This window comes from Furipterus horrens, unplaced genomic scaffold (genome assembly GCF_987537825.1).
Source record: "Furipterus horrens unplaced genomic scaffold, mFurHor1.1.pri manual_scaffold_6, whole genome shotgun sequence".
NCBI lineage: Eukaryota > Metazoa > Chordata > Mammalia > Chiroptera > Furipteridae > Furipterus > Furipterus horrens.
The window spans coordinates 105111146-105125620 of NW_028327176.1; the positions used below are offsets into that span (position 1 = coordinate 105111146).

At 43.4% G+C, this 14475-nt stretch overlaps 1 protein-coding gene across 1 annotated transcript; it reads right to left on the bottom strand.

Moving 5' to 3' along the window:
• Positions 1-5445: 5445 nt before the first annotated feature.
• On the bottom strand, positions 5446-8724 carry LOC150007169 (glutathione S-transferase A2-like). The gene is made up of 3 exons (XM_090282586.1): positions 8583-8724; positions 6439-6570; positions 5446-5574 (listed from the first exon to the last, which is right to left on the bottom strand). The coding sequence occupies exons 1-3, from the start codon at positions 8715-8717 to the stop codon at positions 5452-5454; spliced, it is 390 nt and encodes a 129-aa protein (XP_090138712.1). The 5' UTR covers positions 8718-8724; the 3' UTR covers positions 5446-5451.
• Positions 8725-14475: the final 5751 nt, after the last annotated feature.

Genomic DNA, 14475 nt, shown 5'->3' on the forward strand with positions numbered 1-14475 from the left:
AGATAGATCTATGTCCAAATACTTGGAACCTATAACTGTGACCCTACTTGGAAAAAGGGTCTTTGCAGATGTAATTAACTAAAGAAACTTGAGATGACATCATCCTGGATTATCCAGGCAGGCCCTATATCCAATGACAAGTGTCTTTATAACAGAAGAGAAAACACAGACACACAGAGGGTGAGGTGATGGAAGATGGAGGCAGGGGTTGGAGTGATGTGGCCATGAGCCAATGAAAGCAAAAAGGCACCAGAAGCTGGAAGAGACAGCATAAGGTCCTCCCCTAATACCTCTGGAGGAAAGGCAGCCCAGCCAACACTTTGACTTTGAACCTCTGGCCTCCAAAACTGTGAGAGAATACATTCTGTTGTTTTAAGCCACCCAGTTTTAGGAATTTGTTATAGCAACCACAAGAAACTAATATATGGAAATGTACTTCTCCCATAACCAGGGGATTATTTTGAAGAATATCCTAGACAGCCTATCACTTTGTCTATCAACAATTTGGTATGCTAGGTTTCTGGCCAAGATGGAGGCCTAGACTGACACGCTCCATCTCCCTCCACAACTAAGAAGGAATACAACTACCGCAGAACCAGAAATAACCAGAAGTTCCAGAAAATAAAACTACGTGGAAGTCTAACACATGAAGTTATAAACAAGTGGTGCTCATCTGGACGGGTAGGAGGGGCGAAGCCGGGGCAGAGAGGTCAAGCTATGCTGGTGGTGGCGGCTGCAGCAATGAGCAGACACCTGTATTTAAGGGGAGGTGAGAAACACCTGGGGAGCACCCCTAGCTGCAGACCAAACCTGTCAGCTCGCGATTCCAATGCTGGGGAAGGCGGACTCCCATTGCCTCGGACTGTGAGGCCCAGAGGGCATGGAGATGGGGAAGAAGGCTCCCAGTCTCTCAGCAGAGAGAGAATGACAGGAATCCATCTTGGACCCCCGCCCCCACACAAAGTGCCACAGTGTAGTGAGAAGGGTCACCCGGTAGTGACGAGGACAGAGGGCTCTGCCCCCTATAGCATAGGAGGTGTGACAGGCTCACCCAGGAAGCAAAAACTGCCAGGATGGCAGGGATAATGATAGAGATCCCAATCAAGCAGCTGACCAGAAAGCAAATACATGAATTAATGGATGAACAAATAGATAACCTTTCTGAGGCTCAGTTCAGAGGTATAGTTATAAGACAACTTACAGAAATAACAGCAGGACTTAATCAAGACAGGGAAGGAATGAAGACTAGTCCTGCTGAAATGAATGAAAACACATACAAAACAAGTGATGAGGGAAGGAAAACCAGGGATCAAATCAACAAATCGAACATAGAAAAGGAACAAACAACCAGTGCAGAAAGAGGAAACAAAAAGTGAGGAAAATGAGGAGAAGCTCAGAAACCTCTGGGGCAACTATAAGGCAGTGAACATCCAAATAATAGGGTTGCCAGAATGTGAAAGAAGAACTAGAAATTGAAAAATTATGTGAAAAAATAATGAAGCAGAACTTCCCTAACTTGGGGAAGGAAATAGACTTACAGGTCCAGGAAGCACAGAGAATGCCAAATAAACTGGCCCCAGGGAGAATCACACCAAGACACATTATAATCAAAATGTCAAAAATTAAAGATAAAGAGAGAATCTTAAAAGCAGCAAGAGAGAAGAAGAGAATTATGAACAAAGAGGTCTCAATTAGACTATCAGCTGATTTCTCAAAGGAGACTCTGCAGGCAAGAAGAGACTGGCAAAAAATATTCAAAGTAATGAAAAACAAAAACCTACAACCATGAATACTCTATCCAGAAAGCTGTCATTCAGAATAGAAAGGCAGAGAAAGTGCTTCCAGGACAAAGTAAAACTGAAGGAGTTCATTAGATCCAAACCACTGTTATATAAGATGTTAAAGGGACTTGTTTAGAAGAAAGAGGATAAAAACTATGAACATTAAAATGAAAACTGTATCACAATAACCAACAACAGAAGCTAGGGAACCAAAACAAAAGCAAACTAAGAAGGCAACGAGAGGGGAAAAAGAATTATAGGTATGGGGAACATACAGTGGGCGGTCAGTGGGGAGGGGGAAGTGGGGGAAAGAGAGGGAGATGATGCAGGAATTAAGAAGCATAGTAGGAGGGAGTGGAGTAGACAGGAAGATGCTGAGAAGAACTATTTGCACAACCAATTGGTATGGACTAAGGGGAGAGACAACTGGGGGGGGGAGTCACTGGGTGGAGGGGAGCAGAAGGAAAAGAAAGTAGGACAACTGTAACAGCATAATCAATAAAACATTAAAAATAATAATAAATAAATAAAATCTTTTAAAAAAGAACAACCAAAAATAATTTAGTATGCTGATCTCTAAAATGTAAGGACTCTTTCTAAGCATAATCATACTATTCTCCTATCGCACTAAAAATTATAATTCCTTAATTTTATTAAATATTTAGGATACTAATTTTGCCCATTGTCTCATGAAGTTTTCATTATTTGCCGAATCCATGTAAGGTCCATACGTTACACTTGAGTGACATGACTAAATTTATTGTGAAGACATGGGAGAATGAATACAGATGTCAGGCAGATGAGAGTGTGTGGAATCCCAAGGAATTCCCAAAGCCCAGAATCGGATCTTTAGGTCATCAAGGTGTGCGTGGAGTTGTGCACAGTGTTATTGTGACAGAATAGTAAGAAGCTAGGAAAAGCCCTGGGCAAGTGCAATAGGGAGTGAGACAAGAAAATTAAACAAGGCCAAACAATTTGAACAACTTACAGCCAGCTAGTGAATCACAAGATGTTATCTTCTCTAACCAAGGACACTTTAGAGAAAATGGTTTATACCTCTCCTCCCTAACCAGAGAATATATATCTTAAGTCACTCTGGCCAGGGAGATAGAGAACAGAGACACAATTAATGCCATCTGTGGCAGCTAAACCCAAGGACAGGTGAAGTCAGAGGAACAAATAACAAAAACTCCATCAAAGCCAGACAGACCCGAGATAAAAGTGAAACAGTAGAGCAGACCAAAGAATATCCCAGACTCCCCTATACAATCATTTTGATGCATCAGCATATTAAAAATGCACCTGAAAAGCTGATGAATAATCTGCTAAAAACATCCCCTAAGATTCTCACCCATAGAAGAGAGATAAAAACTCTGAAGACAAAAGATCCAGTGCACGCTTGCTCTAGAGCACGCCCTTGCCATTCCCCAGGTGTGGACTTTTTATTTCTTCCTGAAGTCTAAGGGTCCCCATGAGACTTGCCACCAGGGGACCCTCGGGCAGCAGATGCTTGTCCCAGGTTTACCCCACCCCCGTCCTGTCCCCAAGAACCCCTTTTTCTCTGACTTCCCAGTGAGCAAAAAGCAGCCCCACCTTGGCTCACTTCTGTCTCTGTGACCTTCACTTCGCAGTGAGCTAACAGCAGCCTGGCCTTACCCCACTCCCTTCCTATAATGTTTTTAGGGAGCTAAACCAGAGCACTGCCTCAGCTCTCTCCTCCTGTTACTTTTTATACCCAAAGTCCTTCCTTTGTTTCACTGTTCACAGCTTTAATAAGCATACTCTCTAAATCACCTGGACTCCCATTGTGAAATCTTTTCTGCTCAAAGTCAAGAACCCACACACTGCAGGCCAGCCCAAAGCAGACCTCCCCTGGGCAGGCACCTGTCCAGTAACATTATCACTGTTTGTGACGGAGCAATGGGGACGCTGCTGAACCATGCCCACACACTAGGACCTCACAGGACATTCAGCTCTGTTAGTGGTTTACAGAGCTCCAGGGGAGGCAGAGAGGAGAGCCCAACTCTCCCCGGTAAGCAATTGAGGTAAGGAGTTAAGCATGGCTGGTGGGAAGGAGGGTGTGGAGAACCTTGTGAGGAGGCATCCCTGCAGGCAAGGTAGTCACTGCAGGAGTTAAAAAAGGTGGTGATTCTCAAATGTACATTTTAGGAAAACCGTTCTGGTTACAAGTAGACAACAGACTAGATGGAAGTAAAGCCACAGTCAGGGAGCTTTGTGTGTCTGTCAGCTCCCCACCCTACACTGTGGGGAAGCTCACTCTAAGGAAGAAGAACTCAATAGGCCAATGTCCAGATTTTCTGAGTATTATATGAGCCAATGCCCTGGCTGGTTTAGCTCAGTGGATTGAGCGTCGGCCTGCGAGCTAAGTGTCGCTGGTTCGATCTTCCAGTCAGGGTACATCAGAGAAGGAAAACTCTGACTCCAAAAAACCTCCGCTGCCTTGCGGCATACCTCTTCAGGGGAAAGGCTAAGGGAGTAAACCCCGACAGAAAATCCGGAGCCGGAGTCCCTAAGGCGGTTTGACGTTGTAGTCAACACCGGCAACTCCTGCGGCGCACCTGAAGCCAAGCTGTATCGACTCCGTCTTTCCCTTGGACCCTTCAGCTGCGAAGAGAGGGAGGGTCTGCTGCATGGGCAACAGCAGACCCTCCATATTACCCTGCCCAGGCTCTGTAGCTTCAGCGTCATCGCAAGATGTCGATTCAACATGGGAGGAGACAGATACCATGTCACTCCCGAGTCGGACTGCACAGCCATTCTCGGCGGTGCAGATAGACTCTTAAGAAGCTACACCATCGTCTCTCGAGACGGACGGCTGCCAACAATATGAGCCCCAAATGTGGCTAATGCTCGAAATCACTCCTAATACAGCCACTCTGGTCCAGTGACAGGCAAGAGAAAAATGATTTTATGTATAATCATTTACATGTAATTTATACATATAATCTGTATCTTGAAAGTCCAGTTTTGAGCGACATTGGGTGAACTGAGAAAAGCTTGGCCAGGGCCCCTGTAGAACATTAAGCAGCAGAGCGATGAGGTGCCAGGTTTGTCATGGTCTGTAAGGGACGACAGAGTCACCAGAGAGCAGAGCGTGGGTCTGTTTTATTGTTCATTGTTTCCCCACCTCCTAGAAGACCAAAGAGTCCAGAGTAGGCATATAGCTGTTGTATTGCACAAGAGAAAAGTTAAAAACAAAAAAACATTTTTCTTACCAGAAGGAAAATGGCTCCTGAAAAAAAAAAATCTCTATGTCATTACCCAGAAAGTGAGCTATTTTCCTGTCAATACCTGAGAATGACAGACATAAATTTCTACACTTGACTCTTGATGGGCTCTGTGATAGCTGTTATGTGACAATTCCTGGGAAAAATGAAGGAGACCAGATAATCTACATTTCTCTTTTTTATTTAATTTTTAATTTCAAGAGAGACACAATAGAAGGTTAAAAATCTGATTTCAAAGTGGATCTTAATAACAAAGGATAAACTGTAACTAAATCTGTTCTTAGGCACTTATTTAATTACTGGTAAAAAGCTTATTATTCTCACAACCGCCAAGATCTAGATTTCAGTAGAGTACTTACTTCATTGTTGAAAAATTTCAGAAGATTGATCCTGCGCGTGCCAGACATCCATGCCTGCTTTATTTAAACCTTGAAAATCTTCCTGGCTTCTTCTAACTTTTTCTCATCTATGGGAGGCTTCCTCTGACTGCCAGGCTGCAGAAACTTCTTCACTGTAGGGAGGTTGCTGATTCTGGTTTTCAGGGCCTGTGATGCACAAGAGCACAGTCTCAGAGAGCAGACAAAACACCTGCCCACCATTAGCCCAACCCAGGGAATCTGAGACCCTCCTAGAAAACGACCAACAGTCACCTCCCTCAGCATCAGCGTGAGGCTGGGAGACAGCCAGCAAGACATGAGGATAAGAAAAAGAAAACACAGCTCAACAGCACTCTCCCCAGAGGCCCGGTTAAGACTTTACTCAGTTATCAGTCTTCCCTGTCTCCCTCCCTACGCAAAAATCCTGTAGATTCATCACTCTTGTGCATACAAGGAAGAGCAACACAGATACAGACTCCAAACTGGAAAAATGAAGAGATGGGAAAAGAGCGCTGGAACTGAAAATACAAAATATAGAAGGTAAACCATGAAGACAGTCGAAAGCAATTTGCCCTCTGAGAGAGTCAGGGAGAGAGAGGGCTGTGCAGAGAGAAACTCAGTGTCTGAGAGAAGGAGGAGGAGCTGAGGAAAGGAAATCAGAGGAAGGACACCTGCTCACACAGACTCAGGAGATATAGACAAGGGCACACTGGGAGAAAGGAGCACCCAGAGAAAATAAGGAAAGAAACTCTAATGGAACAGGGGCCAAGGACAGAAATGCCAAGTCCTGGGTCCTTCTCATTGAGAAAGATAAACATTTCTCCTTGGAGTAACATCCAACTCCAATTTCCTTGGCAAAACAAGATTCTTCTCATGCCTCAGACCTGGGCCTATGAGCACATTTGGGAGACCTGGGGGCAGCGAGGCCCGGACAGTGATGGGGGTCATAACATCACCCATCCAAGATTCTAAATACTAGATTCCAAGATGGGAGACGCAGGCCTTCCCTCCGAGGGCTGTGACAGAGATTACCTTCAGCAGAGGGAAGTTGGCCAGAAGGCTGGGGTCAAGCTCTTCAACATAGTAGATAAGTTCAACCAGGTGAATGTCAGCCCTGCTCAGCCTGTTGCCAACCAGGTAGTCTTGGCCATGGCTCTTGAGCACCTGGTAAATGGGAGAGCACAGTCAGGCTGGGTCCTCCTGCTCCTGCCCAGGTCTCTCCAACCCGACTTTCCACCTCTGCTGCCTCATGGGGCAGGGGAGGGTGTCAGAGCACATTCAGCGCCCCTGATTCAGTGAGACAGAGAGAAGCAGGGCTCTGCTGTTCTTTCCTCACTCCTCAGTTAAAGCCCGAGCTACCAGGTCTCTTTCCCGTTCCCACATCACTGGGCTCCCTATGTGCATCTTCCACTGGCCCAGTGGTAGCTCTGGCTGTTCTGTGTTTCTGTGTGCTACATGCACTGATGACTCAGACGCTCTGAGATTTCAGGACATTATGGCTCTCCATACCGCCCTCTCTCTCTCTCTTGTTTGGACAAAGACTCCATCTCCATGACATCCTTCTTCAATCCTGAGCAGACTATTTCAGTGTCTACATTCTCCTCTGTCTGCTCTCCTCATTTCCTGGTCTATCTCTCTGGGACGTGACATAAACCTGGCTCAACTTGAGCTCACCATCTCCGTTACAGCATTGTCACTGACTCCAAACCCACCTGTGTCTGTCAAGAACATTCGAGGAATATGTTATAATTCACATGCCGAACTGCCTAGGGGTGACTGCACTGGTTTGTGACTACTTTTATATGCATCAAAAAATAATGTTTGATTAGAGGAGCAAGGGATGGGAAGATATATGATTAAGCAAACATAATTATAAAATGTTAATTTTTTTATCAAGGTGGTTGGTATAGGTGAGTTTACTGTACATCTCTTTCAACTTTTCTGTGTTTGAGTTTTTCATAATTAAATATTGGAGAAATATGTGATGCTTATTAAAATTATGGCAGCTATATGCAAATCATAGAGAAAAAAACACACATGGCAACATTGACTAAAGGCAGTAACATTTTGGCAAATACACTTTCAGACTATATATACATACAGCAGAATGGATACATAATTAATTAATATAATAAAACATCAAATGCTATATTGTAATGTGCATTTTATATTCATGTTATTATGGGCCTCTTTTTTTTCAAAGTATAGATGTGTCTAAATTGCAATGTCTGTCTAGCTTTCTGTCATCTGAAATGTGCCTATCCTCTTAGCAGCACAAGGGCCAGGAGAGTGTACTTTCTGATTAATATCAACTTCTTTGTTCATTGAATAGAACCTGACACACAAGCAATTAATTAACATTTTGCTGAGTGAACAAATGCTTTAATGCTTTAAAAAATAAGTGCATCAGTATTCATCTTTTTATTTATATGTAAACCTGTATTCCATACAACCGTCTTTTTCTTATTGTTCATGACTTTTATTTAGCATGACTTCAGGGCATTTTGATTTTGAAATATTTTCCTTTTACCTTCAAAGAGAAGCATTAACTAAGCTATGTATCATGTATAATAATGAAACTTTATTTCCTTAGTTTTGCATGACTTCCCTTAAAAGTCTGAGAGTCATTTCCACAGAATTTGTAGATTATTTGTTCCTTAACATCTTTTCATCTGTCTCTTCCTCTCCGTCCCACTGCCCCCACCTTGTTTATATACATCTCACCCATTCGTGAAACACTACCCTATGCTCCTGTTGGGCAGTTGGCCTCATGTCTGCCTTCGCATGCTGCCAGAATGTTTCCTGATAAAATTGCTTTCCTCATGCTCCTCTCGGTGAAAAGCCCTTGAATGGTGGGTGCTCTGTAGGATCTACTCCAGTCGCTGGTGTGGCTCTCAGCCTTCCACAGCCCACACTCTGACTGTGAGGATGAATTGCCATCAAATACAGAATTCTAAATTTCAGTCCTAACCAGTTGAAATTTTGCTGGAAGATTATAACTTGGGTATAAAAGGTACATATCCTCCCCACAGCTGATTTCTCTAACATGCCTAGAGAGTCATTAGCATTCAGGAGGGCTCACTGGAAGTGAAGGTCAATGACCCAGGGCTGCCCAGGCAAGATTTCTCTTCATCTTCTCTCATCTCAGTTCCCCAAATGCTGAACAGTCCACCTACTTTTTCGAAGGCAGGGAGATAACGATTTGTCGTTTTGTCTTTGATCTGGGCTATCTTGGCATTTTTCTGATCAGGGGGGCATAGTGGAATATGCATGATCATTTCATTCAAGTCGGCAATACCTTCTGAATACATATCAATCCTGAAAGACAAAAATGACCTAATCATCAACAGTCACCCGACTTACATATTATAGTTTAAAAATGTAAAAGAATGGGGCATCAGAAGGTGGCAAAGTAACCCACCTCTGCTGGGTATGTTTTCATATGCTAGTCATTCAGCTATGATTTTCACTGAATTTTAACATTTCACATCAAGGGAGATATATGCCTAAAATTTTTGTTCTACACATGACCAAATATTGGGACAGAGAACATCAGTGAGGTGTGCAGAGTCACAGGCATAGAGAAATTAGTGGAATCATGGCAAGTAAACACTGATTCTATACCTAGGGCTTGCCACCTCTGCTGTGGTTTGTTCTGGGCACAAACTCAGTGTGACTCATAAGACTAAAGACCTGCCACCTGAATAATCTCCAGAGAGTCCCTGGCACAGCCACCTCCCTCATGTCCCTCTCCCTCTCTCATCCTATTACCCACCCGGGCTCATTGATACGTCCAATATTAGCAGTTCTTCCCATTATTTCCTGAAGAACACAGTTCCACAGCTCTCTCTATGTACTGCTTCCGAACCCTGGCCATGTTTGAGCTGCTCAGGACATTTTCATTTGCTTTTTGAGAGAGAGAGGAGAAAGAGAGTGAGAGAGAGAGAAATATTGATGATAGAGAAGCACCAATTGATTGCTTCCAGAAGCACCCAGACTGGGGATCCACACTGGAACCGGGGATGAGCCTGCAACCTAGGTACATGCCCTGACTGGGAATCAAACCAGCAACCTTTTGGTTATAGGATGATGATGCTTCAACCACTGAGCCACACCAGCCAAAGCTGGTGCAATTCTTTATATAAGTCCAACCAGTGCATATTATAGAGGACCTTTATTTACTTTTGTTCCAAACTGGGTTTTCTGCAATACTTAGAAATATCTCAGCTTTACTGAAATCCTATATTTACATACTATAATTACCACTCTTTAAAATGTGCTATTCAGTAGTTTTTAGTACATTCTGAAATCATCATCACATTCTCATTCCAAAACATTTTACATTATACACAGAAGAAATCCTGAACCCTTGACTGTCATTCCCCATTTCCCCCATATTCCTACCCCAGGCAACTACAGAACTACCTTTTGTTTATATGGATCTGAATGTCTGGACATTTCCCATGAATGGAATCATTCCCTACATGGCGTTTGTGTGTGGTTTCTTTCATTTTCGGTAATATTTTCAAAGTTCATTCATGTTGTCACATGCATCAGGGTTTTATTCCTCTCTATGGCTAAATTATATTTGACTGTGCAAATATATTGCCCTTGGTTCATTCATTCATCAGTTGATGGACATTTCTGGTGTTTTCATTTTTTGAATATCATGAGCAATGTGCGAGGAACATTTGTGTGCATATTGGGGAAGGTCATCAAGAAGGCGTGAATGTCATTTGACCCGCAGGCTGAGCTGGGGCAATTGGAGGCTAACCACTCCCTCCCTCACACTTGGAATGTGCTCTCCACATACCTTCCCAGGCTAGAAGCTGCCCAAGGACACAGCCTTGAGATAGAAATGCAGCGATAAGGCGATCTGGACTGGACATGTGACCCAGTGAAGGTCTCTCTATAACCTTTTACAATTCTGGAAGGTGGATTCAGAAAACTATTCATCTTTGGGTCACCCAAGACAAGCCTTATAGGTAAATTCCCTGTTTATTAAACCCACCACCTACCAATATGGACAGATCTGCCTGTTCTTCTGTCTCTGCCTGATATCCATGTACCAGGACCAGTTTCAGATTTCAAGCGAGGGTTCCCGAGGAGGTTTGTGAAGCAACAGTACAAATTTTAGTGTGGATGTATTTTTGATTTTGCTTGGGTACATACCTACTAGTGGAGGTGCTGACATATGGCAACTCTATGTTTAACTTTCTGAGTAACTGCCAACAGTTAGTTTCAATTATGTGGTCCCATCACTAGAAGGAGGAGACCACTGCCCCCTCCCCACAATGTGATTGTATGGAATAAATCTGGCTGCTTCAGTTCTGTATCAAAATGTGTATGGTAACCCCAGCCTCTTGAGGACCGGCCGCTGCTAACCCTGGCCAAGGGGCCATTCCACACAATTAGCTGATAGCTTAGGTTCCTGCTAATTTTTCTTGCAGTATCTGGAACTTGAAAATCAGCTCCATTGGATCCTTCCCTGCCCCAGCATTATCATCCTAAAGGCCTGAGTACCTGGGGTTCTGATTCCACCATCCTTCTGGCTTCATAGTTCATGAGTGTTTGGAAACCTCTGCCCCTCATGTGCTGCACCCATGGACTGAAACTTCTATAATCCCACTTGCTTGATTCCACATCAAGTGGAATCCCTCATCCTCATGCTTTGCTGGACTGGACTTCAGACTATACCTCCAAGGCCCAAGCTGCTGTTGGGTCTTGACACAAACCTGATTATTTAAGGAAGAATCTAAGCTATTCCTATTCATTGTTGGTGGGGAGAGTGGCAGAAAAGTACTGCACAGGGCTCTCTCCTTGATGTCTTTCCCACAGAGGTTGTATTTGCTGGCCATGTAGTTGAGGATGGCTCTGGGCTGCACCAGTTTCATCCCATCAATTTTAACCATCGGCACTTTCTGGAACATCAAATATCCATCTTTTGAAAGAAGAAAAACAAAAAGTGGAGTGAAATGTATCAGGGATCACACAGTCTTTTAGGATGAAAACATATTTGTTGAAATTACCTGATAACACTTTAACAGAATGGCATTTTGTTTTTAGTTTTTTATAGTTCTTCTTTTTCTTATCAATGTGCCTTTTGTTAACTGATTATTTCATTTACCTTTTTATTTCCCATCACATACATGGTAGATCCCTTGTAATTTTGTGTCAATTTGTCTCATGGATAATTTTGGAAAAAGTTGGAGAGAGGCTACAGCAGGTTGCCAGTCAAATGGCATTTCAAGTGGGAAGTTTTCCAAGTAACTCTCATGGTGTTCATGGCATCTAAGGTGGGTTTTGAGAGCTATTTTTATGTAGGGGTTTCTTTCCCTGTACTTCAACATCTGCAATAATGCTGAGATATTACCTTGTCAAACCTGTCAGAGAAAAGACTCAAGGCCACTGCCGTGCCTGTGTCTGCTCTTGTCACCCTGATGCATGTGTCTGAGTGTCCGTGCGTAGCAGACTGTACGGGGTCCTGAACTGGTACAGCTCACTCACGGTGCAGAAAGGCAGGTAGAGCAAAGAGAGGGCATTCCAGGGCCCAGGGGGTGGCTCCTTTAGCAAATACACATGAGTTCAAGCCCTTTCTATCCCTGAGCAAGTTATATAAGACCTGCTCAAGGAGCCCCACTCCTTATGCTTGGAACCACTTTTCTTCCTTTCCATGCTCCCTACCCAGTTCCCACTATGCACACACATAAGCATTGTCTGGTGTTCAAGTCTTGCTATTGACTTCACAGATACTCTCATCAGGGCAATACAGATACTTACTCAGTCTTACGGTTTCTTAACTTGTCCAAGTGTTCCGGAGTTTCCAAAAATTTCTCTTCAAACTGTAAAGCAGAAACAGTAAAGGAGTTCTTGTTACTCATTCCATAGCATTATAGAACTTTCAACGTTGAATGACCTCTGTCTGGTACATAACGGGGCAGAGGTAAGATTTCCGAGTTTGGCGGGTACATAGCGGAGCCTGATCACTGCCATTTGTGAATCTGGATTAGAGCCGTCGCGAACAGAGCACGGGTTGCAGCACACAACTGTTTGTATTTGGGGATTCCATTCACCCCCACTCTGCATTTATGTATGTCAGTGACTAGGTTGTGATTTGGGAGGGGAGTGTTACTGGAGGGAAAGGATTGTGAAGTTCTTCTAGTTACAGAGTTTTAATATCTCAGGAAACCCTTTGTCTCCATGGGAGACAAGACATTGTGCATCACCCAGCTTGGGGTATCCATGGGCCGATGACCATCCAAGATGCTGCCACCAAGACCTCTGCTGCCATTTATATCACCCCATTTTATTTTATAGTGTAAAAAGGGTACTGTATGATAAAAGTTTCGGAGTTTCTGGTTTCTGGCTTCCTCGGTGGAACAACCCACATAATTCCATAGGGCAGACCATATAGATAGAGAATTTCTTGTGCAGCAATTTATAAAGCTCCCAGTTCAAGACAAACATAAGTGGTGATGGGTGCTCATCAAGGGAGAGGGGTCAAAATTGGCTGGTGTGATGTTGCTTGTGAGGCTGATGGCGACGGATGGAATTGTAAAGATCAGCTTTTGAACTCAGATAACCTGGAAGCCCTAACCAAGCATCTCCAACCAAGGCCTGCCCCACACCCTCTGCAGTGAAGCTGGGATGCAGTAAGGAAGCCCAGATGCTCTCCCCAGCACCTTCTACTCACCCTCCTGTGCTGAGCTCATCCTGCCCAGAGGCTCTGAACACATCCCCGAACCCCAAAGCTGAAGTCTGGACTACAGCAAAAACTTTGGGTTATTGGTTAATGGAGAAAAAACAAACCAGATAGCACTATTTGCATTTGTGTGTGTGTGTGTGTACTTGTTTCTTCATGAATTTAAGGAAGGGCCAGACTAAAGCCCTATGCAATCATTAAGCAATCCAAAAAGTATAACCCAAGGCATAGGTAACCATGTGTTATGGGGGAATAACACACGAAGGGAGCGCGCTAGAAGCCCCTGTCACACCACACCACCAACCTGAAACCCTCTTTTACTGCTCGAACCTGAGGGACAAGTTCTCCTGAGTTCATCCAAGACTCCCTCATCAGGAAAACCTGGGTTTTACGGAGGTGCCAGGTCTTCCTGATCTGGTCTGAGAAGTGTTTCTCTCACTGACACCTATAGAGAACAGAGCTCAACAGAATCCTACAGAAACCTGTTAATTTTCCATGGGGAACTGGCCATTTGACACTGTAAATGTTTAGATGTCCTCCTAGCTGCTTGCCTCCCCCCTTTTAATCACCCATTTACTTGTCTGCATCCTCACTGGAATGTGAGCTTCCTGAAGGCAGGGGCCTTGTCTGTCTTGTTCATCCGTGTATCCACAGGACCTAGCACAGAACCTGGAACTTGACGCTGCTCAACAAATTCATTGCTAGTGCATGTAGTAAACCTTTAACAGAAAGTTTGTTACAATCTGTTCCTCTCCACATTTGCAGTCATATCTGAATTCTAATTACATTAATTCTAATGTTATATCATTTATCTTTTTATTATGGAAATTTCTAGCATGTACAAAAATAGAAGTAAAAGATCCTCTTTGTATCTATCACCCAGCTTCAGTGGTTATCACTCAAGCCAATCTTGTGTCACATAGATGCCCACCCACTCTCCCCATCTTGTGAAAATTTGAAACAAATCCCATATAAAAATACCATTTCATACTTAAATGCTTCAATGTATATTTCTGTAACATAAGAACTACTTTAAAAAAATAATCACAAGCCCTGGCTTGTGTGGCTCAGTGTGCGCGCCAGCCTGTGAACCAAAGCGTCACCAAGGTACATGCCTGGGTTTTTGGCCAAGTCCCCAGTTGGAGGCCTGTGATGTTTCTCTCTCTCTCTTTCACCTTCCCTTCCCCTCTCTCTAAAAACAAATAAATAATATATTTAAAAATAAATAAAACCACAGTATCACATCTAAAATCACAACTAAAAAATTAACAATAATTTTAATATAACAGTCAATCAGTTTTCTAATTGCATATATATAAATGTCATAAATATTTTACTTTTTATTGAAATTCAAATCAAAATAAGGT